The sequence below is a fragment of the Sminthopsis crassicaudata genome, chromosome 1 (assembly GCF_048593235.1).
Source record: "Sminthopsis crassicaudata isolate SCR6 chromosome 1, ASM4859323v1, whole genome shotgun sequence".
NCBI classification, from domain to species: domain Eukaryota; kingdom Metazoa; phylum Chordata; class Mammalia; order Dasyuromorphia; family Dasyuridae; genus Sminthopsis; species Sminthopsis crassicaudata.
Genome location: NC_133617.1, coordinates 671312165 through 671336304, shown reverse-complemented (window position 1 = coordinate 671336304; position 24140 = coordinate 671312165). Strand labels below are relative to the sequence as shown.

Genomic DNA, 24140 nt, shown 5'->3' with positions numbered 1-24140 from the left:
AGGCTGTTTCCATGCTGACGACCCATCGCCTGATTCGGGCACAAAGTTTGGGGGTCCCGTCCCTGCTCCACTGCTCACCCCGTGTCAGTTTAATGCTCTGTTGGAAGAGATGCTGTATATGAATGCATAGGGAGAGGTATGGCTGGGAACGCCCTGCCCAGAGGTACCACCGTACACCACCGGCGCTGGCCCGGGCCGGGAGCACCAGCACCCCCTCGCCGGCCCGGGCCGGGAGCACCAGCACCCTCTCGCCGGCCTGGCCTGGGATGTCCTACTCCTCGAGCCAGTGCAGGGGAGTTCTGGGAAGTGAAGACAGAGCCCGAGAGAGCCCTCAGCCACATCGGAGAAGACAAAAAAGACCTGGAGCGAGTGGATGTTTTTCTTTCTACATTTTATTATTTCAAACCAGGTGAACAATTTGATAAAACGTGTGAAAAAAGCGAGGAGGCATCCGATGCTGTTGACTCTGGGGCCTGGGGCAGGGTTCAGGGGACTGAGGATGAAGACGGGAGCCCTCATGGCAGTGGACTTTCCTATCGTTAGAGCTAAGGAGCTACAGTTAATGGAGCTGACGGGAGAGCTGCCGGAGGGGGGCGGGCAGGGGTGGGGGGAGTGGGAGATGAGAAGCCCCCGGTGACGTTGGCAGTTGACTCGAGACTTAGCCCTTTGGAACCTTTGTTGGGGGGATGGGAGAAGGACTGGAATGGAGAATTCTGGGGGAAAGGAGGAGGATGGACTGGAATGGAGAATTCTGGATGGGGGGAGTTGGAATGGAGAAGAAAAGGAAGAGGGGGGAGGAGATGAGGCTTTGGGCGGCTGCAGAGGCTGCTGTCCCCTCGTCGGGGGTACGGGACACAGGCGAAGCCCCCACGACAGCCCCCAGGGCCAGAGCAAGCAATGAGACAGACAGATGTAAACAGACAGACAAGCCAAGGCACGGGCTCCCCTGGAGGAGGTGATCCAGCACAGATCAGGACGACTCAGCCATTTAGTACGTGACAGTTTTAAATAGTCTTCTCTATAAAGGTCCCTAAAGTTTTGTTTTATATTTAAAAAAACACACACACAGAAGGTCCAAGAGAAACAGAGGATTTGGGACTTCTGGGCTAAGGAATGTTGTCATCGCTGTCCCGTCCTGCTCAGGGTGGGTTTGTGCTTTATCCTGGGAGGGCTCCCCGGTGCCCCGAGCGGGCCCGGAGGGAACGGGCGCAGGGCCGGGGGCCGAAAACACGGACGGGGCTGGGCTGGGGACGACGTCCTGGCAAGGCAGAGGGGCCGACAGTATTGGCCAGAGAAATACAGGGTTTCCTTTACCAAGAACCCGAGATTCAAAAAGACCGACACCCCCCTCCCCCCAACACAGAATAAAGTAGAAGAGAAAGCGGGAGCGGCCCAGGGCGGAGCTGAGGGGCTGCGCGGGAGGGGAGGCGAGGGCAGGGGGCAGAAGGGCCCTCCCAGCTGCTGGGCCCGCAGGCTCAGCTCCAAACCTCAGGGGCCTCCGCCTTCCACACTCTTCCCCAAAGTCTCTTTGTTAGGTGGGGAGAAACCAAAACACGGAAACAGAGGGAGGGGGAGGAGACTGTGGGAGAGAAGTCGGAGTCGCTATCATGGTGCATCCTTCCTTCCTTGGTCCTGTCTGCATCTTCCTCCTGCTCAGAGACTGAGCAGCTCGAGTGGTCCTGGCGGGAGGGAGGGGGAGAGGTGAGGTCACCGAGGCCGCCCAGGTGGGCCCCGCCCCCCACGGAGGCTCCCACTTCCCCCTGACTTCCCAGCCCTCGGAGCAATGACCCTGCCCATCCATCAAGGTCCTGGCCGTGGGCTCAGAAACCAGCCTGCGGTTGCCTGGTTACCAGGTTTTCTGAGGGCTTGCGGGTGGCAGGAGGGATGCCAGCGGCCCCTCCGCCCGTGGTGTCTGCAGCCAGCCCCCTGTTGCTAGGCGCCCCTCCCCCCCAGGCCCGTCTGGACTTCAGTTCCAGCCAGCCTTGCTGCATTCCTCACAGAGTGTGGGAGAGCACACGTATGCACGTGTGTGTCCGTGTGTGTGTCCGCACGCTGGTCTCTTCCCCAGACACTTGATAACCTTTGCCCCCAGCTCGTTCCCCTCCTCTCCAGACAGAAACTTCCTGAGCTCAGAGCCGCGTCTCCCAGAAAGCCCAGCCTGACGGTCCCCAGGGGCCTGTGCCCCCGTGCCCCTCCCCCCGCTGCCCACCTCCTGCCCGCGGGCCCTCGGCCGCCGGCTCAGAAGAGGCCGCAGTCCTTCAGGTTGTTTTTGATGATGACGTCGGTGACGGCGTCGAACACGAACTGCACGTTCTTGGTGTCGGTGGCACACGTGAAGTGCGTGTAGATTTCCTTGGTGTCCTTCCGCTTGTTCAGGTCCTCAAACTTGCTCTGGATGTAGCTGGCCGCCTCGTCATACTTGTTTGCCCCTGCGGAGAGAGGGGGCGTTGGGCGCGGGGCGGCTGCGCCCCCCTCCACTGGCCCCGGCCCTTCCCAGATCCGCCCCAAACCCGGCCTGGGCCCCCAGGGACGAGGCTCCACCTCCAGTCTGCCAGGACCGAGTGCCAGAGGTAACTCGGGGGCACCTCTGGTGGGCACACCCGTGGGGGAATAAGCGGAAAAACATTTCTGATGGGGACACAGAGGGAGCTCCCCCGGCTGAAGACCGAGCAGCGAGGGCGGGGAAAGGATGCACTCCAGTAGGGAGGACTCGCTCCTTGTACCGGGGAAAAGAGAAGGGCCGAGGAGAGAAAGCACCGGAGCGCTGCTGCTCGGGCTGGAGGGGGGCGCGCGATGGTGCCAGCGGGACCGCTCACGTCACCACTGCTTTCTCTATTCGGGGGATCATCTCTGGACAGAGAAAAAAGGCGGCTGATCGGGGGAGCCCCAGATCAGAAAGTCCCCACCTCTGGACGCGGGGGAGACAGGCAGGCGCCATTACCGAGACCACAGAGAACACGGGCAGTGCTGCAGCCTTCCAGAGCAGAGAGCCGCCCCAAAGAGGAGAAAACACAATGTGCGCCGTGTCTGCCGTGGATCCCGTGAAGCCTGAGAATGGAACTATGGGGACGACTGCGCAGGGACCTCTAGAGAAGAGGTGATGAGTCACAGAGGGGTTGTAATGGGAAGGGATAAATGTAAATTTACACTTGGGGTCCAAAAACCAAATTCCCCAGTCTAAGCCGGCTTCCTGCTCAAGTTCGATGAATTTTACTTCTTTTTCTCCCAGCATTTCTAGACTGATGCCAGATTTCAGCAGAGGGGTTCCCGAAGCGGACCACTCAAAGAGAAAGTTCCGCGGAGGCCACGCCCCGAGAACAGCCGCCCCCCGCGGCCGCCTGGACGGCATTCTCGGGAACGTCCTCGGCCGTGCTTGGCCATCACCCCCTGGCACAAGGGCCGAGCCTGGAGCTGCAGAAAGCTCGGTCCGGATCCAGCCTCCGACACCTAGCCCTGTGAAGCTGGCGAGGACTGCGGGCTTTTCTCGGCTCCCTTTCCCCGGTCTCTGGAACTCACTGCCCCTTTCAAGTCACAGGCATTAGTAAATAGTGTGCCAGGCCCCGGAGAAACAGTGAAAGTGAAAAATGGCTGCTCCTGTCAGGGACCTTCATGTTCTGGATGCGGGGAGGGGAGGCGAGAGGCACACGGCGATGATGATGATAACAGCAGTTATAAGGATTTAAACTCAGCCCTTCCTGACTGGGTCTAGCCTTCAATCCGCGCGCTGCCTCGATTAATTTCAAGGGGGAGAGCGCACTAAGAGAGATGGACAAAGTGAGCGGCGGCCCCCGCTGGACTTAGAAGGACGCTAGGGATTCTGAAAGGCAGAGTCAGGAGGGAGGCGCTCCGAGCACGGGGACAGGAAGGAGATCTCGGAGCGCCTCAGGGAGCCGCTGGAAGACATTCGGCCAGAAGGCGCAGCGCCGGAAGGAGCCGTGGGAACGTCAGGCTGGAGAGCTCGGGCTCCGCCACCCCCGGGGCAGGGACACAGCTGCACCGGTGGTTTAGGAATGCTAGTCTGACCTGGGTGGAAAAGGGACTGGAGGCTGCCAGTGGTCAGTCGGTCAAGGAGCTACAGCAGTAAGCCACCCTATAAGCCACGCCCTATGCCCAGGGACAGAGAGGAAGAAACCATCGTGGAGACAAGGGGCAGAGAACATTTCTGCGCAGTCAAAATGCCGGCGAGTCTCCGAGGCCGGACAGGCCCCGGCAGGGCCTTCTACGTAAGGTGGGCCTAAGCCGAGTTCTGCAGGGGCAGGGGGGACCTGGAAGTGGGACGGGAGGGGCCGGCACACAATCCGGGGTCTTCCCAGCGCCGCCCCCCCCACCTCGGCCTTCTTCCTTCTGGTCACTGGCAGAAGCCTGGGCTGATGTCAGGACGATGGGTCCTCCATCAGAGGGGCTTCCTGAGCTCCCCCTTCCCCTTGGGGACAGTTTCTATGCCAGAGGCTGAGGAGAACTCAGCTTAGGGCTAGCTGCCATCCTCCTCTCGTCCAGCAGAGGGCCCCCTGGGACCACTGGACGGTGCGTGCCGGCCTCAGGCCCAGTGGGGTCCAGGGAGATCTCAGTTGTCCCGATCACTGTGTCCCTATGTCAGGACTTCAGTCCCGACCGCCCCCCTCCCCCACCATTCTCCCTCTCCATCCAGGGCCTGGTTCTTGTAACCCGGACAGGAGAACACTGGGGAGGGGGCTCAGAGCAGCCCCTGGAGCCATGTCTCCACCCCCTGCCCTCACCCACCCTGTCCCACTAGGGGCACAGGGGCTAGAAGGGCTGTTAGGAAAGCCTCAGGCCGCCTCGAGGCCAGCTGCTGCGACTTTCTCATTTTTCCAATGAGGAAACAGGTGCGGAGTTAAAATGCCTTGGGGACCCCGAGGTGGCCCCTCTCCTGCTGCCGCCCTCCTGCTCCCTGGGAGCCCTGGATGGCCACTGCTGGGAGCGGTGAAGGCTGGCCCGGCCCTCTCCCCCACTCCCTCCGCCCTGGCGGAAGCAGATGGGGAGCTCTGCCTTCCCAGCCAGCCGGGCACCTGAGGAAGCAGAAGGCAGTGCTCCCCCTCCCTTTCTCTCCCCGGCCTCGTACCTGAATACTCAGGAAAGCAGATGGTGAGGGGGCTGTGAGTGATCTTCTCTTCAAACAGGTCCTTCTTATTGAGGAAAAGGATGATGGAGGTGTCTGTGAACCACTTGTTGTTGCAGATGCTATCAAAAAGCTTCATGCTCTCGTGCATTCGATTCTAGGGGAGGGAAGAAGGAGGGCCGGCTGAGGAAGAAATGGAATCCCTAGCGGGTCTGAGGCACCCAGGACCTGCTCTTTCTAGAGAGGGAGGGACATGCACCCATTCCCCACCATGGGCCGGATCAGAGGCAGAAGAGGTCCCCTGGTGGGCACTGCCCCAGGCATAGCTGGGGGGCGGGGGGGAGGTCACTTCTGTCCCTGAGACCCACATGCTGGGGAAAAGAGAGCGCAGTCTGGGCCCTGCGGCTGCTGCCCACCGGCCCTCCCAGCTGTTCCACTTGTTTGTTGTCGGCCAGCTGAGCCCTTTCTGGGAGCCAGTGGGCTCAGGAAGGAGCTGGGAGGCAGCAGTGGGTGTAAGTGGGAGACTGAGGCCCCTTTGTTGCAAGAAGGAAGCACTCAGCCTCCTGGGGGGGGAGGGTGGGCGAGGCCTTCGGGGATAAAATCTAGGCCTGATTGAAGGCCTCTTTCTCATCCCAGCCCAAGGTCCCTCCAGGCAACTTTCCCACCATACTTTCTAACTTATCTCCCTGCAACTCCTTCTGTAATTAGACTTTTCTGCTGATTGTCAGTGGGAGTTTCATGGGGCGTGGGGGTTCCTTAGGGCAGAAGGAAGGGGTGCTTTGTATGCCCCATCCCGGTCCCCAGGGCCTCCTGTCTTCCTGCCAATGGTCCTCCCCCTCCCCTCTCCCTCCTCAAGCATCAGTATGGGGGAATATCAACCCCACGTGGGCAAAGCCTCTGAGGGGAGCGCTGGGCGGCAGTGTAGGGAAGGGGCGAGACCTTACCATCTCCTCATCTTCGGCCAGGACCAGGTCATAGGCGCTCAGGGCCACGCAGAAGATGATGGCCGTCACGCCCTCAAAACAGTGAATCCACTTCTTCCGCTCAGACCTCTGCCCGCCCACATCAAACATCCTGCAAACACAGGGGCTCGGGTCAGTCTGTGGCCCTGCTCCCTCTCCCTGCCCGCCCCCAACTCCGTCACAGGAAGAAAGGCGATTCCCTCCTGCCCTGGAGCCCACCAAGCAAACCGGGCCCTCAGTGAGCCAGCCGCTGCCGACATAATCAGGTACCCAGGCAATCCCAGGCAGCCTGGCCCCGATGACAGCAAGTTTTCCTTACCTCGAGACCAAATCTTTCTGTCTAGTTCTGCCCTCTGGGGCCAAGAAGAACCAGTGTAGTGTCACGGGCACCGACGATCCTTTTGGGTCCCTGAGACATCCCTGCTTCCCTCCTCCCCCACTGCCCCCATGCCCTCTTTCCAGCTAAGGATAGTATTGTGTACCCAGCCTCGGAGAGCTCATTGACTTATCCTGCCTCCACAACACAATACATACGTGTGTGTGTGTGTGTGTGTGTGTGTGTGTGTGTTCTTCACAACAGCCCTTTGAGCCTGGTAACTGAGGGATGGTAAATGACACACCTGTGGTCCCTACCTGGGTCTGAGTGTCAGGGGAGCTCTGTTAAAGGGGGCACTGGTGCCAGGCCCATCCTGCTCAGGCCTGAGTAAAAAGGGAGATCAGGTTCATGCTGCCGTCAGAGCGGGCATCCGAGGTCTGCATCTTTCCCACCTGCCCTTGGCTGCTGGCCTGAGGACCAGGAGAGGAGCCTCCTCCCGAGCAGTGGTCTTCGGCCTGCAGTGAATAGCTCTCCTGGGCCTTGCCAGGAAAAAGGTCCCTGGTTCCAGCTGCTGAGTTCTGGCCTCCACCCAGCAAGAGCACTGGACTAGCTGATCTTCAGGTCTCTCTTGGCCCTGTCTTTGTCTCTATCTCTGTTTCTCTCTGTCTGTCTCTGCTTCTCCCTCCAATTGTCTGATCCTTTCCACCTCTAGCTTCTGTAAAAGTGTCTGAGGCAGTGTGGGTCTCGGGGCTCCTGCTCTCTCCTCTCCCCGCCCCACCCCAGTGCTGACTGACCCCAGGGCTCCTTCCTCTTCACAGTGGCAGTAGCAGAGAGCTCCCAGGCTACAGGGCCTCCCAAGCATTTGTCCTGGGGGACGGCTAAGGCGGGTCATAGCTTTTCACAGCTGCTGGCTCACAGAAGCAGGGGATGCATAACCCTGCAAGTGTAAGTGCCCGTCTGGGACAAGAATGTCCCTTTCTCTCTGGCCAGGGTGGGGGGGACATGCCTGGGAGTTTAATAAAGATGGCAATGGGGATGCTGAGATCTGTTTGAGACGTCAGTGCTGGTCAGCTTGCAAAGCCCCTGAGCGGAGCTGGGAGGAAGGTGGTCCATGGGTGATTACCTCCCTCCTACAGCTGCAAAGCTGAAGATCTGCCAAGTTCATGGCTCTCAAGGCCATGTCACCAGCAAGGAGCCAAGATTTAAAGTCAAGGTTCCAGGCCCTTCCCTTTACTCCCTACTCCTCACCTGCAAAATGGCAGCAATCCGGCACAGTCCCATCATCCTCATGCTCAGGGAACTAACAGTGCTGCTGAGAGTCCCCAGCCTCGCCTCGCCCTTTCTCACTGTCAGCAGGGCCCAGCTCACCCTTCAACCTGCCAGTGTCTAGGGCCAAGTCGCTTTCTCTTAGCCAGGGAATCAGGCCCGGCTCTACTGGTGGCTTACTGTGTGGGCACAGGCAATGTTCCTCTCACCTCTGGAGGACTTAATTTCCTCACCTGTGAAGTGGAGGGTAAAAGTCCCTCCTACCTCTAAAATGATGGTATTCTCTAGTAAACACTGTGCTGTTCTCTGTCTTTGTCTCTATCTCTGTTTCTCTCTGTCTGTCTCTGCTTCTCCCTCCAATTGTCTGATCCTTTCCACCTCTAGCTTCTGTAAAAGTGTCTGAGGCAGTCTGGGTCTCGGGGCTCCTGCTCTCCCCTCTCCCATCATCAGCCACAGTGCTCTTTCTCTGGCTCCTCTAAAGAGGAAACCAGGGGAAACTGAGTCCCAGATACAAACCCAGCCTGGGTGAGGGCAAACAACTGACTCCATCTACTGCTGCCCACTGAGGCAGACTCAGAGAGGCTGAATGAAGTGCTCCTTTTCTGCCTGACCTACTACTTTCTGTTTGGTATTCCCTAAAAATACCTTTTTGGTAGTTACAAAAGTACCACCAGAGTGAGTTTTGGGGGTGATGAAAATTGGGAAAATACTCTTTCTTCAGGGGGAAACTGGAGGGAGAACCCTACTGGAGCTCAGAGAGGTCTGAGGGACCATTTAATCCAATTCCTACAACATGCTGATGTAGAAACTGAGACAGAGGGACGGAGAGAGTATTGCCCAGAGTCACAGCACAGGAAGTACGTGCTTCCCTTACGTTGGATGGCTGGACCCCCTTGTGGCTGTTGTGACTCTCTTCCAGAACTGGATTTTGGTCATGAGGGAGACTTGAGAACTGCTCAGGAGTGCTCTCCTTCTCTGGAGTGTCTGGGACAGAACCCTGGACAGCTGGGGGAGCGGGGGCAGATCCCTTCTCTCAGCACTTGGGTTCCCTACTCGTGTGAGCCTCAACAACAACCATTTTCTTCACCTGGGAGACAAGGAAGACTGAACTCATTATCTAAAGCAGGAGTTCTCAAACTACGGACCACAGGCCAGATGAGGCTGCTGAGGACATTTAGGCGGCCCGCCAGGTTATGGCAAATGGGCTGAGGGGCGGAGACAGAGTGTGAGCCTTTGTTTTTACTATAAGTCCGGCCCTCCCACAGTCTGAGGGACAGTGAGCTGGCCCTGTGTTTAAAAAGTCTGAGGACCGCTGCTCTAGAGTCTCTTCTAAAGCTAAACCCTGATTCTATACTACTTCTCCAGGGGTACACCACAGAGAATGATTCCATAGCCTGCCCCCTTCCCATGCTTTGCTCAGAACCTTTCCAAGGCTCCCTGCTGCTAACACATCCTCTCTTGCCTGACGCACAAGGCCCTCTGTAGCTGCACCTCATACTTTCTCATGGCCCAACCAGATGGTCTGCTATCCCAGGAAACATGCCCGATACCTACGGATCCTGAGCAGATCATCCTCTCTGCTGGAATACTCTCCCTTGTCCATAGGGGAATCCCCACCTGGCCTTTCTGAAAGCCTACTTCCTAAGCTCTTCCTCTAAAAAGCAAAGATTCCTCTGATCCCCAAGGACCAGGATCTCAAACAGTGAGCACTCTTAGCCATCTTGCTGTTTATCATGCTCCCAGATCACAAGCACCACCAGGGCAGAGTCTGTTTTAGCTAGAGTCCGTATGGACAAAGAGCTGGCCTTGGAGTCAAAATCTTGCTTCAGACACTTCCTTAAGTGTGTGACCTTGGGTAAACCACTTATCCTGGCCTCTATTTCTTCATCTGTAAAATGGGGATAATACCAACCCCATGGGACTATTGTGAGGACCCAGGAGTTAATGTACATATGCAAACCTTAAAGAACCAGAAAAGTGCAATGCTTTATTGGGGTCTAGAACCGGTGATTTTATTAGCGTATAGCACTTGCACTGGCGACAATTCACTACAAGTCAGAAGGGAGATTTGAACCTACATTGCTCTAACTCTGAGGACAACTCATCTACTTTCCCACATGGTTTCCCTCATTGTGGAGATTTGTTTCTTCCCAGCACCTAATCCTGTGTTCTGAATGTAATAGGTGCTTAATAAATACTGAGTGTTCTTAACTAGGGACACTCCACTCTCTTACCTGCACTGACAAAGGGGGAGAGGGATCACAAAACCTGGTGAGGGTGTGAAGCCTGGAAGGCTTGAGGACCACAAGCCAGGCAGGACCAGGAGTCTAAGAGCCTAGATTCATACACTGACCACCTGTGTGACCGGGCAATCACTTAACCGTTTTGCACTTCACTTTTTTCATCTGTTAAATGAGGAGGCTGGACTTGATGGCCTCCGGTGTCTCTGGTGCATTCCATACATACTTATGTGCTTTCTGCTTCTATCCGTTCTGTGCACTCAGATCGAGACACTAGTACTGCTACACCAATAGTCTTTTTGCTAAGATTGTAGTTAACATTTTTATATCATTCTCCTTCAGAGATATTGGTTGAGAGCTTCTTTTTCATCTTTCCCTAGTTTTACCCACTTACTTGAAGTGCAGATCCTTGAAGGTGAAATGAGTCTCCACAATGCCAGTGGTCTTTACACGGGTTCTCAGTACATCCTGCTGGGTGGGGATGTAGTCAGACCGAGATATCCTTTCCAGGTCATTTAGATAGCTGGGTAGACGGAAAGAGAGGGTTAGGAAACATTTGGGATGCTTAAGCATTGAAACTTGGCCTTCAATCTACCTGTTTGCTCCCCACACTCCCAGGCCTTATAAATATATTCATCCAAACCTAGAGCTCCTCTTTCCCTTTACCAAACATGCTCAATTATATAGGTCACTAACCTCACCTCTGATTTTTGCTTCAATTACCCTCTTCACTTGAAAAGACTGAGCATGCTTTTCAATAATGAGATGATTTAAACCCGTTTCACTTGCTCAGTGATGAGAACTATATACACCCAGAAAGAGAACCATGGGAACAGAGTGTGGACCACTGCATTCTCACTCTTTATGTTGTTATTTGCTTGCATTTTGTTTTCTTTTGCAGTTTTTTTTCCCTTTTAGATCTGATTTTTCTTGTGCAGCAATATAACTGTATAACTATGTATACATATATTAGATTTAACATATATTTTAACATATTTAACATGTATTGGTCTACCTGCCATCTGGAGGAGTGGGTGAGGAGAAGAGGAAAATTTGAAACAAAGTTTTGCAAGGGTGAATGTTGAAAAAGTACCCATATTTGTTTTGTAAATGTAAAGCTTTAAAAAAAAAAAAAGAAAAGAAAAGACTGAGCATGATTTTCAAAGTTCATATCTGGATCCTACCCATGTCTTGAGAGGGTGATGGAGTAAGAACTATTACCACTAGCTCTCCTATACTCACCATTTTAAACTGAATAAAATGAGATCCAAAGGAGTTGACTGGGGAAATGTTTGTGAAAGAATTAATTTTTTTTTAAACTAGATCTATAATTATTATACTGAAAATCCTTCAGGAGATGCAGACGGGCAGCTCATCTGTGACTGACAATCCTAGAGCTACTTGGAGCACTGATGGCCTTCAGTGACTTGTGCAAGATCACACACTAGTCTGTGTCAGAGGCAGAACTTGAATTCAGCCTCCAGACTTCAAGCCCAGCCTTCTAGCTTAAGCAGAACAATAGCTTGCATTCTATAATACTTTAGGGTTGATAGTACTTTTTTCTCACCATAGCCTGGAGAAGAAGGTAGGTTGAGTACAATTATTACCATTTTACAGATTGGGAAGTTCTGGTTCAGAAGTGGATGGTGATTTGTCACAGCTTAGGAAATGTAAGAATTGAGACTCAAGCCCCACTCTTCTGACTTTAAGAGCAGACTTTTTTCTACTATCTTGTCCTGCCGCTCACGAATTGGTTCCACTTTCCTAGTCTCTGGGAGAGAGCCAGTAGTGGGGACTCAGCCAAGGATGGCACGCATGGGCCAAAGAGGAGGATGGGAGCCAGGTAGTCCTTCTGCTCCGAGGGAAGCCAGGCTCCAGCTAGGTCTCTGCCATGTAATCTCTGGCATATAATTGGGTTAGAACAAACAGGCTGCCTCTGAGCCATTAGCTGGGCTAATCAGGGAATTCTCCAGGCTGTAATCTGGCAATTAGCAACTCAGAGCTTCCCAGACATAGACTCTCTCCCCACCCCAGCCCCACCTTCCCCCAACAGCAGGGTGGGCTGATGCATGCTGGTCTTCCCAGGAAACTGACAGCCCCATCACAGCCGTGGAGCTGGGGGCCTCATGGGGAGGAGGTGGTGCCGACACCTGTTCCCCTGGGCCTCAGCTCCCTTTTACCCGATAATTAACAGAGCTCCTCTCTCATTAGTGGCAAAACACCTTACGGGCAACAGCTGCTGGGTGGAGGCTGTTCAGGAAGAAAGCCCGGCTGGAGCCCTTGATGTTCCAACTAGGCTGGCAATCAGCCTTTGCTGAGTCCCTACTGTGTGCAGATGCCTAGCTTGGGGTGGGAAGCTAAACAAGGGATAAAAGGGCAGTGAGATAGCAAGGCGGGGCAAAATGCTTTGGACAGCCTGGGCATCTGCAGCACTCACTGTCACCGTAAGTCCTTTTCTCTCCCTCAGCCTCAGTTTCCCAATCTGTAAAACAGGTGGATTGGATCAGATCACATCAAAGCCTCCTTTCCAGCTCAGAATCCCAAAAATTCCAAAAGCCCTCTGGGTGAGAAACATTAGCAACTCTGTTGAAAGGCCTAGGAGGCTGGCCTGCCCACCACACAGTAACAAGAAAGGCAGTCCTGATTCAGGCTGTAGTATCATGGGGTATGTTACTCCACCAAATGTCCCTGACCTTACCCTGGTCATGTGACGCAAATGAATCTCTTCGGGCAGAACTGCTTATTTGTCCTTTAAGGACGGAACGTGAATGGTTTACATCCATGCCCTCATACTCTCTGATCTGTATATGTACATACTTAGTGTTATTGACACAGAATCTCATTTCCTGTACTCTGAAGTTTACAAACTCTCCCTGTTTGGTAGATGAGGCAACTGAGGTTCAGAGAGAAAATGGCTCGCCTGGAATAAACAGTGATAGCACCAGCACGCCAACCAGGCCTTCTGAATACCTGAGTGTCCTAGCCTATTTGTCCCTCTGGGAAGCTTCTGTGACAAGTGAATATCCCAGGTCACTTTTTCCCCCTTTTGGAAATAGGGAGTCTGAAGGATCTAGGTGGAGGCAGGAGTTAAGGATTACTCACATGCTGAGCAGCACTGTGATATGAAGACAGAAAGCAGCAGCCTTCCTCAGATCTACAAGCACAGGCTTTTGTGAGTACTGTGAGTGGCAGAATTCACTAACTTTGCATCTCTATTACTGCTGGGCCAGTTCTGGGCCTTCGCTCTCAGCTCTGACAAGTGGGTCTGACCTCAATTACTGGATCCTTAGTGGAAATGCCAGGGAAACTGTCTCAATCTCAGTGGGGGGGAAGGTGTGTGAGGGGAGCCCTTGATTATACAGGCAATCAACTACCTAAAATATGAAACATAAGTTAGTACAAGATCCACTCCTAGTCTCTTTAAAAAAAAATAAAAAGCAGCATCAAGGCATGAATAAAGAAATACAACTTGGAAAAGTAACAGTTTCAAATCCTGGCTCTTCTATTTATTAGCTATGTAACCCTGGCAATCCATATTTCTCCTCTCTAGACCTTAGTCTCCTCATCTGTAAAATAGGGATGATCAAACCAAGTTGGGAGAAAAAGTTCCCAAAATGCAAGCAATTATAAAGGTAAGGATGGAATTACATCATCTTCACAAAGACTTCCTGCAAGGAAGAGGAAGTCCCTCCCTGACCTGTGCTAGGGCACAGAAGGCTGAGTACAGTCAGTGGAAGGAGATTCAGTCCTTGGGTGGAAAGAATCACAGAGTTTGGAGTCAGGACCTGGATTCAAATCCCCTTGTGTTTCCTTAACAATTGTGAGACTCTGGGACAGTGACTGAGCTTCTCTAAGGGAGATGGACTGGATCCAGGCCACCAGGCTTAAAGACCAAGGACTCGGCCTGGTCCCAAGATCCTCCAGAGAGCTAGTCCGGATGGTCTATTTTGGCACCCCAGAGTGGGGGGCTCTAGAAAGCATAGTATATTTTGGCACACCAATTTGGGGGCTCTAGAAAGCACACTACATTCCCTTCCTACTCTAATCCTCTATCACTTTCCTCTGGTCTGTGGGCCTAAGCTGGCACAGCTGCTCGAAATCTGGGAGATGGACTTCATGACCTCTAGATATCCGGAGTAATGCAGAAGGGCCGAATGTGCCTGTGGGCTGGGCCTTGGACAGCACAGCTCAAGGCTTCTGTTGCCAAGGGAAGGAGGGGCTAGAGCATGACAGAACCCCCGCCTTAGGACTATTTGTGCTGAGCCCACCCACACTGTCCTGGGGCCCCAAATTATGACTTGTGGATTTAATGACAAAGCTAAGTTTGCCCTGACTTGGTGGTGATGTGCATAAGCTTTAGAATATATGGCCGCTGGCCTGTAGGAGGGAGTTCAGCGGCCTCCCTCTGGGAGCTTCGAGCCACAAAGAAAGGCAGGAAGGGTGGGGTGTGGGCAGGTTTCTCCTCTTCTGTACCCTCCTTCCAACTCCCACCCCCTTCCCTTGCTTCTTTTGTCCTGTCCCTTCTCCTCTCTCAGATCCCTTCTACTCCTTGAGCCCCACATCCATGAGCCCTAAAACCCCCATCTTCAGCAATGGCTTATCAGCTCAGCTTTCTCCCCAACCCAGGGAAGAGAAGGAATGACTTGAGGCAAGGGATGCTACAACCTTGGCTGAGAGCTGTCTTAGGGGTGGGGGAGGGAGAAAGGGATAAAGGACAGGGGTGTGTCCAGAAACCTGAAGCTTGGCTGTCACCCTCTCTGCCACAAATGACAAGACCAGGGATGGACCTGGCCATGCTAGAGACCAGATCTGGAGGAAGAGGAAAGGGCTGTCCAGAACTCCGGAGCTTCTGTTGCAACCAGGACAGGATATGGAGCCAAGGAGGAGGGCCCGTGGGGCTGACGCCAGCATGAAGGACAGATGGGAAAAGGGAACAAGAAAAAACTGGGCCTCAAGCTTCTTCTTAATGCCAGAATGAGAAAAAAGGAAGGGCAGGAGGATGGAACTGTCAAACCTAGGCTCAGGATTACCTAAAACTTTGGCATTTATAAAGCATTCTGCACAAGCTCCATGAAGTAAGTGGTCCCAAGTGTTACTGACCCTCGTTTATGGATAAGCAGAGCCCTTAGGGGTCACCCAGATGAATCAGCTCATGGAAGCCTACACAGATTAAGTGACTCAGGGAAGGAAGCAACAGGGGCAGAATTCAAAACTCAGATCAGTTGACCTCAACCCAGCTTTTGATGAACCTTATACCCCAAAGTATTCCCCTCCCACCCCACCTTGGTCTCTCAGCAAGCTCAATAGGTCCTCAGATAAGGAGGAACAGAGGTGCTACCATCTTTAAAAAGTCCTATGATCAACAACCTTCAGGGACAGCAATCCTTTCAGAGTTGAGTTGTCACTGCCTCCATTTCATGCATACTGACTGCCCAGCATTCTATGGCATTACAACAAAGGCTTGAAAACAGAATTTAGCTATCTGATATGATGGAGAGAGAAACTGAGGCTCTCGGTTTTCTCTTGGGCTTGGAATATGTTCTTTTTTTGTGCCGCCTGGTGGTTAATGGCAGCTAGGACTACACCCTCACATTGAGATAAGGTGAGAGGGCTACTTTCCAGTTCACATGGTAAGACATATCTGGCCTCTTCCTCTAAGGAGGTTCCCCTGAAATACTACCTTTGCAAATCAGAAAAATCAAGGCTTTAGATTTGGAAGGAATCATAGAGAGCATCTAATATTAGATGGTAAAAGGGAGAGGCAGACGGAGGGATGCAGGTGACATGGGAGACAAAAGTACTGTCAGAAAGACTGGAATTTAGATCCTACCTCAGTCACTAACTTGTTAGATGATCCTGGGCAAATATCTTTTTTCCCCCTGAGGCAATTGGGGTTAAGTGACTTGCCCCGGGTCTCACAGTTAGGAAGCATTATGTGTCTGAGGCAGGATTTGAACTCAGGTTCTCCTGACTTCAGGGCTGGTGCTCTATCCACTGTGCAACCCGGCTGTCCCTGGATAAATAATTTAATCTCTCTGTGTTTCATTCACATCCCTCACAGGGTTGTTGTGACGATCAGATGAGATATTCATAAAGTGCTTTGCAAACTTCAAAATACAATATAAGTGCTAACTATCATTATTGTTATTAATAATCAAATCACAATAAAGTGGCTTGTTCAAAGTCATCCAGGTCACAAGCAGGAGAACCAAGCCTGAAACCTAGAACCGTGGCTTACGTGTTCCTGCTACACACGATACTCTCTCCCCAGCCCCTATTGACTGTAAACAGTCCCCACGGCTGCCCGATCCAGGAGCACTGACCTCTGAAGGGCCTGCTCAGAGACAGGTGGCCTAGTGAGCCAAGAATGCTTTGTACCAAAGACAAAGCCTTAAGGAGAGCAGAGGCTCCGGAGTGGCGAAGAGCCTTGGGAAAAACTTTCCCCCTTCTTCCACAAAGAGACTGAGCTCTATATGGAGGTGGCCAAGGGCTAGAAGATCCCAAACCTCTCCATCTCAGCAAGATGCCAAAGTGGGCAGTGGCTGGGGACTGAAAGGGTTGCGGACACCGGCTACCACCAGCAGAGATAATCCAAATTCCAGCACTGACCCCAAATGCTTCTACTCTTATCTCTGTTCTCCATCTGGGGAATCTCCGCATTCCCACCCAGTGCAGCCTGAGAACCACACCCTTCCCAAACTCCCTGCTTCCACCCAGCATCAGCATTTAACTCTTCTGTTCACCCCGAGGTGCCCATCTGCCGCCTGCTCCCACATTCCAGCCTGATACAGACCACTGAGAAGACGAGGCAGGAGACCACCCGCAAGGCTCAGGCCCCCCAGAACCTCAGCTGCTTCTCCCTAGAAAAGGGAAGTGGGGAGCTACATGGTGCAGTGGATAGAACATTGGCTCTGAAGTCCGGAGGACCTGAGCTCAAATCCGGCCTCAGACACTTAATAGCTACTAGCTGTGTGACCCTGGCAAAGTCATTTAACCCCAACTGCAAAGGAAAGAAAGAGGGAAGGAAGGAGAGGAGGAGGGAAAGAAGGAAGGAAAGGAAAGAAAAGAAAAAAGAAAAGGAAGGTGGGGAAGGTTAGAGTGAATGCTCCACGGGCCCTTCCTTTACTGAGTGTGCTCCAAAGCTGCAGACAGAGGCAAGGGTACACCTGGCTGAAGGATCAGGACCCTCCCCAGGCCAGAAAACTCTGAAAGTCATAAGGCCCAACTCTGGCCTACGGGCAGTGGTGCCTGGGAATGACCCAGGAACAAGATATGTCATTTCTCTGGGCTTCATACTGTAAAATGAGGGGACTAGACTAGATCATTTAATATTCTGATAGCTGTATTTCAGTCTAATAAAATCTAATGCTATGCATTTATAAAAACATGATTCTGAGAAGGGTTCATGGGCCTCAGACTGCCCAACAGGCCTTTGACACAAAAATGGTTAAGACATCCTGGACTAGACAAATGTTAAAACCTCTGTCCTAGCCAGGTGGAGTGACCCCAGGACTAGAGTCCTAATTCAGAAGTGGGGAGAAGGGGGAGAAGAGGAATTTGAGGGAAGGAGGACCCTCAGTTGAGACAAGGAGAAAAGGCTGCATTTTTCACATGAAAGATCTCAGCTCCTACTTGGATTGGAAGTGGCCTTTTGGTCTAAGAGCACTGCCAGCCCCTGCCCAAATCAGCCTTGAGTTCATGACACAAAAGAGATGAGAAACAGAGCTAGTCCTTACTCTCTGAGCAGTTCCTCTGCTCTTCAAGGCTCTTTCTATCCAGGCTGAAGGACTAACCTCCTCCCAGTGCCTAGGCCCATGGGAGTGATCTTGGATGAGCTTCCACTATCTTCCAACAACTCTTGGCTCGGAAGGCCACAGAAGCATTGGAATAGGATTAAGGTAAAAAGAGATTGCAAATACTGCTGCTGAATGGAAGAAGCCAGGCCATTTACAAACAGAGCTGAGAAGACACCCCTTCAAGACTCCATCACAGGGGATGCCCATGGGATTGGACTGGCTGCCTGGAACCCTAACTGGAAACAGGGTAATTTCTCACAGAGAGGAGCCTCCTTCAAGCAGGGAACAGGACAGGGCCCAAAATACCACCTAGGAAACTGGATGGAAGAGGAAACTGAGTCACCTGCCCTATGGAGAGTTTACGCCTTAATAGGAAAGAGCAGTAGCTACAGACTCAGGAGAATTAGTTAGGCTCAAGTCCTAGTCCTGGAGTTCTAGATTCCTCTATTAGGAAAGTGCCTCCTTTTCCAGAGCCTTTCTGTCAGGAAAAGAGTACCAGGCAGGGCTCAAGTTCATGATCTCTCTCTCACAGTGGAGATGCAGGTGAGCTGAAAAGGTTCAGGACCACACAGTGAGGAGGTGACCCATTTCACATATAACTAGCCCATATTTGGAACTCCTTGTAAAAGAAGGTTTTAGGAGGGGGTTGGCTCCTGGTGATTGAAGGGTCTGCTTGGGAAGGTTGCCCAGCAGATGAGATTTTCACTGGATCATTGGAGCTTGGGGAGAGAGAAGCTAGCTTCCCCCCTGCTTCCTCTGGAAAGAAGACTGGGGAAGCTTCTTAGAACAGGGTTTCTTAAACTGGGGCCCATGAACTTTAGAAAAAGTATCTTGCTAGCTGCATTGCTATATAATTTCTTTCCTTTGTTGTTTTATTTATTTTCAGCACTTAAAATGGATTTTGAGGAGTTCTTAGGTTTCCCCAGCTTGCTCGAGGGGTCCATGATAGAGGTTGGTACAGCCACTTGATGTTCTCTCTCAGACCCATCTCCAGAGGAGGGAAGCTCCCCTGAAAACCAGCAGGGGACATGTGCAGAAATATTTGTAGCAGCCCTTTTTGTAGTGCAAGGAACTGTGGATGTCCATGGGCTGGAGAATGGCTGAAAATGTATTGTTCTATAAGAAATGAAGAGCAGGCTGATTTCAGAAAAGTCAGAAAGACGTATGTGAACTGATGCTGAGTGAAGTGAGCAGAACCAAGAGAACATTGTACACAGAAACAAGATTACATGATGCTCAATTGGGATGGAGTTGGTTTTTTCCAATCATGAGGTGATTCAAGGCAGTCCAACAGACTTGTGACAGAGCCATCTGCATCCAGAGAGATGGAGACAGAATATGAATCAAAGCATAGTATTTTCACCTTTTTGGTTTGTTTTTGTGGGTTTTTTGCTTTTTTTTTTCCCCCCTTTCTCGTGTTTTTTCTCTTTTGATCTGATTTTTCTTGCTCAGAATGATGAACATGGAAATATGTTTGAAGAATTGCACATGTTTAACCTATACTGGATTGTTTGCTATCTTGGGTAGGGGGAAGGAAAGAAGAGACAGAGAAAATTTTGGAACACAGTTTTGCAAAGGTGAATGTTGAAAGCTGTCTTTGCATGCATTTAGAAAAATAAAGTACTATTAAAAAAAAAAAAAAAGGCAAGCAAATGCCCCCGCATGGTGCATGGGAGAGGGAATGGAAGCAATGACCCCCTCCTTTGCCTTACTTTAGGGAGGAGAGATGGTGACTCAGGGGAAGGAAGGGCTTCTCTACCTACAGAGAAACAAATCAATTATTCAGGATTTTGTAAAGGGAAAATACACAAGAGAATTCTCAAGAGCTTGGTCTGAGGCAGAATGGTGCCGTAGCAGAGCTGGAGTCGAGGCCTCTTTGGTCCTTGTCTGTAAAGGGAAGGAGCTAGATTGGTTCTAAGACCCTTCCCCTCTGAATGCATGACCCTGAAGCCAGCCGAAGGCCCGGCACATGATCATGGCTGCCGGTGGCTCCGGGTACTCCCGAGAGGACCCTTTCCACTCCGGCCTGCACATTCTTTTGCTCAGTGAACTACAGCACTCTGGGCCTGATCTCGCCCCTGGCTACAGGGTGGACCAGCCCAAATCCTCGTCCCCTTGTCAGGGCGGGAACCCTAAGTGGAGGAGCAGATCTCCAAGCACCATTTCAGCTCAGACAGTTAAGGGCTCTGGCTCTCACTGCCTAGAAGGAACCTCATTCCAAGGCAACAAAGTTTTCCAAGTGACAACTAAGGTAAAGCTCCAGGCAAGGCACTGAGGTAAGTCAAACTGGCATTCCAGGCTCTCCAGGTTCCCAGAAGTAACCAGGGGACGACTCTCCCGAATTGTCTGGTAACCTTCCAGCCTTTCTATCGGCTGTGGCTCGCTTCCTCAGCTCCCAGGCAGGGATGGGTGCAAGAAACTGGCCTGAGACCGGGCAGGAGCTGGGGGCAGGGGGAGACAGGCCTGGAAGACAGCTGACACTCCCAGGCTCTCAACGTCCACCTCCTTTGGGCCCTCCTGAGGGCTCCCACAGAGACCCTGAACCATCTCCTCCCACCAGGGCAGGCAGTATTCGCTCGCTGATTACAATGTGTCTTTACAAAGAAATCTCAGCTCCTCAGGAGTAACTTTGTTTAACGCGGGGCTCCAGAAGCTCCGGAGGCCTAGGGTTGGAGTGGGCTTGGCCGGGGGCCCAGCGAGGCTCTCCTCCAGAACAGGAAGCCAAGCATCCCCATGCTGGACCCCGGGAGCGCATGACAGAAAAGTGGGGGACAGCAAGGCGCTAGGAAGAGATCTGGCCGGGAATCGGGGGCCTGGACTCCAGTCCTTGACTCAGTGGGTCAAGGGGGCAAGTTCCTTCTTCCTTCTGGACCTGGGGATTTGCCTTCAGAGCAGGTTCGGGGAGAGCAGCGCGGTGTGGCAGTAGGGGAGTTGCATTCAGGCCCAAGTCTGACCCTTCCTGGCTGCGTGACCTTGACTAGACTGGGACTAAGGCACTAAACCCTGGGAGTTGGAATCTGCGGCCACTCTCTGTGGCTGGGGGGAAGGGCTCCGGCAACATTAGAGCACCCGGAAAGTGGAATCCTTGTTAGTGCCAGAATGTAAACTCCCTGAGGACAGGGGCCGCCTCCCTGAGAACGGCCCCCCTTGTCAGCATGGGCCTTTACCCACGGCAGGCGTCCAGCACATCCTCTAGGAAAACAGGTCCTGCCAAGCCAAACACAACTTGAGGAAGGGGCCTCCGGGCAGCGGGAGGGGGGACTGAAGGACGTGTCCATGAGTACCCGGGCCCTGCTTCCAGGAGGTCTGGGAATGGCGAGTGCTGTGGGGTTTCAGTTACTTGGCTCAGCCCTGAAATCCAAACAATACCAACAGCCCGCGAGACCCCAAACCCTGGAAGAAGTGTTTCCCAATCAGAGGCCAGAAGAGCACATGACAATTGAAAATACGTGGCTCAGAAGGAAGATCCAAAAAAGATTAGTGCGCAGGGTCATGACCACGGCTGTCCCAGCCTGGCTCCAGGAAAAGACCCCCCACAAGGGTGCTCTTCCACCCCAGGAGGGGGCAGGGAGACTTCCTCCCACAATTCCCTATCACTCCAGGGTCTATCTCTCTTCCCATGGGGCCCTCAGTCCTCAAGAATTTCCAATTAAAATGCAAATATCTATGGCGGGGTTTAAGCTGCTCAGCTCATTCCTGGGCAAGGCTGAAAGCCGAGCCGGAGGAAGAACAGAGGCCAGGAGCGTGGAGGCCGGATCCAGGCGTGCGGGCGGTTTCCTGGGTGCTGGCCCTTCAGCCCCCTGCTCTGCCGAGTGAGAGCCAGGCCAGCGGAGCAGGCTTCCTATCCCGCAGGGATTCGTGAAAAACGTGGAGAGCGACATTTCAGGAGGACCAATTTCCTTTCAATGCTGAGCACTTTATTTTGTGCACTAAAAGCGTTCTGGGAGGGGTCCAAGAAACCAAAGGCTGAGGTGTCTCTGACTACAGCACAGCTTCTTAAACCGTGGTCGTGAGCCCTCAGGAGTCATGTATAGAATGAGGGGTCACAAAATTATGACTCTGTAAATGGTTGATCTGTACACCTATTTTATACAACTATATACCAGGGATCACGTAAACATTTCTCGGGCAAAAAGAGCTCGCGGGTGGAGAACATGTAAGAGCCCTGGTGCAGGGGATCTCGGCGGCTCGGGCCAGTTCTGCAGCACAGAACCCCCTCTCTTTTTTGACCAGGACTTTTTGAGGGCACCAGGGCAGCCTTGCCAAGGTCTGCTGAACATAAGCCTAAGAGACAGGGCTGGCTTTCCATTTACCTGTGGGCGGAGGCCGGGGCACCAGAGGGCACAGAACGCTGGGCCTGGAAAAACCAAGGTCAAAGTCGGCCTCAGACACTTAGGAGCTCTGTGAGCCTGGCCACGTCTCTGCCTGCCTCAGTTTCCTCAATGGACAATCTCAGCGCCTCCGTCTCAGGGTTGCCATGAGACTCAAATGAGATGTTTGCAGAATGCTCAGCGCAGTGCCGGGCACTTAGTAGGTACTTGGTGAATGCTTGTTCTCTCCTTTCTCACTGCAGTGCCTGGGCTTCTCCCCGACTGTGGAGGGAGCAGAGCCATCCCTCCCGGCTCTCAGGCTTCTTCCCCACCCAGCAAGAGTCTGAGTCTGAAAGCCAGAGCTGGCAAGGCGGTACGGTCCATGCTTCCCCAGACTTAGAGAGACCGAGCCCCCCCAGCCCCTCCAGATCTAGGGGCTTTGTCTGTCTGCCTCCGGTTCCTCTGGGCTGCCGCAGTATTCGTCAAGCCCACGAGCTCTGTGTGGATGTCGGGCTTTGAGTTCAGGGCTCGCTTCTGAGCTCCCGCCAAGCGTGTCAGGGAGCTTCTGGGTGAGCTCCCAGAGGAGCAGCAGAGCTGCGGAAGGAGCAAGCACAGGCCTTCCGGCCCAGGGGGCTTCCCGGTGTTTGCTGGGCCTGAATTATCTCTAGCACTGGGATGCAAATCCAAGTCTGCTGGGTGAGCCCACACTGCTTTCACTGTGTGAGCCTCGGTTTCCTCAGCTTGCCACTTTTCTGGAAAACGAGGACATCAATGGGGAAAGGCCCAGCCTGGCTGATTAAGTGGTTTGAAGAAAAATGCTCTGCAAATACCTGGAAGTTTGCTCTTGCTTCCTCCATTCCCCCATTTCTGGCCTTACTCGTGTCACCATAATCTGCGGGCAGTCTTTTTTCAGCTCTTAGGGACCTAAAGTGGTGCTTTTAAGAAACTCTTGGTCCCCCGATCAAACGAGATAATTGACAAACGCACCTAGCACAGTGCCAGGCACACAGTAGGTGCTACATAAATCCTGTATTAGGTCCTCTCCAGAAGGGAGAGGACTCACCATGTTTCTCAGGCTTCCCTGGGAGGCCTGGAAACCAGGGGCTTTCCAGGGACCCTTCAGGGGCCTACAAATGCTTCAAGGCCGGGCGGTCACAGGCCGCACACTACAGAGGAATCGGCCCGGGGCTAGGGGGCTGGCAGCTACCCCGACCCCTGATTGGGCCAACCACTTCCCTGCTGTACTATCTACAGTCACAGGTGGAAGGGATCTCTACCTCCTCTAGAGGCTCCGTGGTGTAATGGAGAGAACACTGGATCTGGGGTCACGATGGTTCTGGGGCCAGATGCCCCTGGACACAGAGCAAGGCACTTTTCTTGTCTTGGTGGAAGCTTCTTCCTCCGTAATAAGGACGGGAGATCTAAAAACCTGCCCTCAGAGTGTGGTGAGGGGGAGGTGCTTGGGAAGTCCTTTCGTTTCTTTGGGCCTCAGTTTCCCTATTTGTACTACATGGGGTTAGAATCACAGATGTTGCAGGTGGTTAGGGAACCAAGTCAATCTCCATCTGGAATTCCTTCACAAGATCACCCTGTGATGACCAGATCGTCATTAGTCTATGAGATTTCATGACCTCATTTGTCCCTTTTTTAAAAATAGCACTGATCACATTTGGCCCTGCATAATTTTCTGTGTCTGTCTTATCCCTTGAGATTTTGTTTGGGTTTCATGGCTTTGTTAGGAGCTGTGTTTTAGCCTCCAACCTCTCCTACAGTGTGGTTCAAGACCCTCCACACAACAGAACTCCAGGAAATGTGAGGAAGGGAGAGAGAGGGGAGCTGGTCTACCTAGATCCTCTGTGTCACCTCCCCTTCCTTTCAGGAATGAAAGGGTCTGTGCATGCATGTGTGCATATGTGAGTGAGTGTGTGAGAGAGAGACAGACAGAGAGAAAGGGAGAGAGGGAAAGAAAGAGGGAGAGACAGAAAGGGAAAGAGGGAGGGGAAGGAGAAAGAGAGCAAGAGACAGACACAGAGACAGAGACAGGCAGAGGGCAATTTGGTCGGAGTCCTTGAGAATGCCAGCTCAGAAACCCCTCTCTCCCATGTGCTAGAAGTTGCTTCCCCACCCCCCCTGGCCAGGCCGGGCCGAGAAGCCCTCTGGGACAGATATCCCA

The 24140-nt window shown here is 52.8% G+C and overlaps 1 protein-coding gene across 1 annotated transcript in view; it reads right to left on the bottom strand.

The window, feature by feature from the left end:
• Positions 1 to 374: 374 nt before the first annotated feature.
• GNAI2 (G protein subunit alpha i2) overlaps positions 375 to 24140 on the bottom strand; it is an 87197-nt gene continuing 63431 nt past the window's right edge. Inside the window, exons 5-9 of the mRNA XM_074283314.1 lie at positions 10256 to 10384; positions 6022 to 6151; positions 5081 to 5234; positions 2210 to 2429; positions 375 to 1679 (exon numbers count right to left, since the gene is read on the bottom strand). Of these exons, the coding sequence (XP_074139415.1) occupies positions 2239 to 2429; positions 5081 to 5234; positions 6022 to 6151; positions 10256 to 10384 (604 nt within the window). The 3' untranslated portion in view covers positions 375 to 1679; positions 2210 to 2238. The remainder of the gene's footprint in view (positions 1680 to 2209; positions 2430 to 5080; positions 5235 to 6021; positions 6152 to 10255; positions 10385 to 24140) is intronic.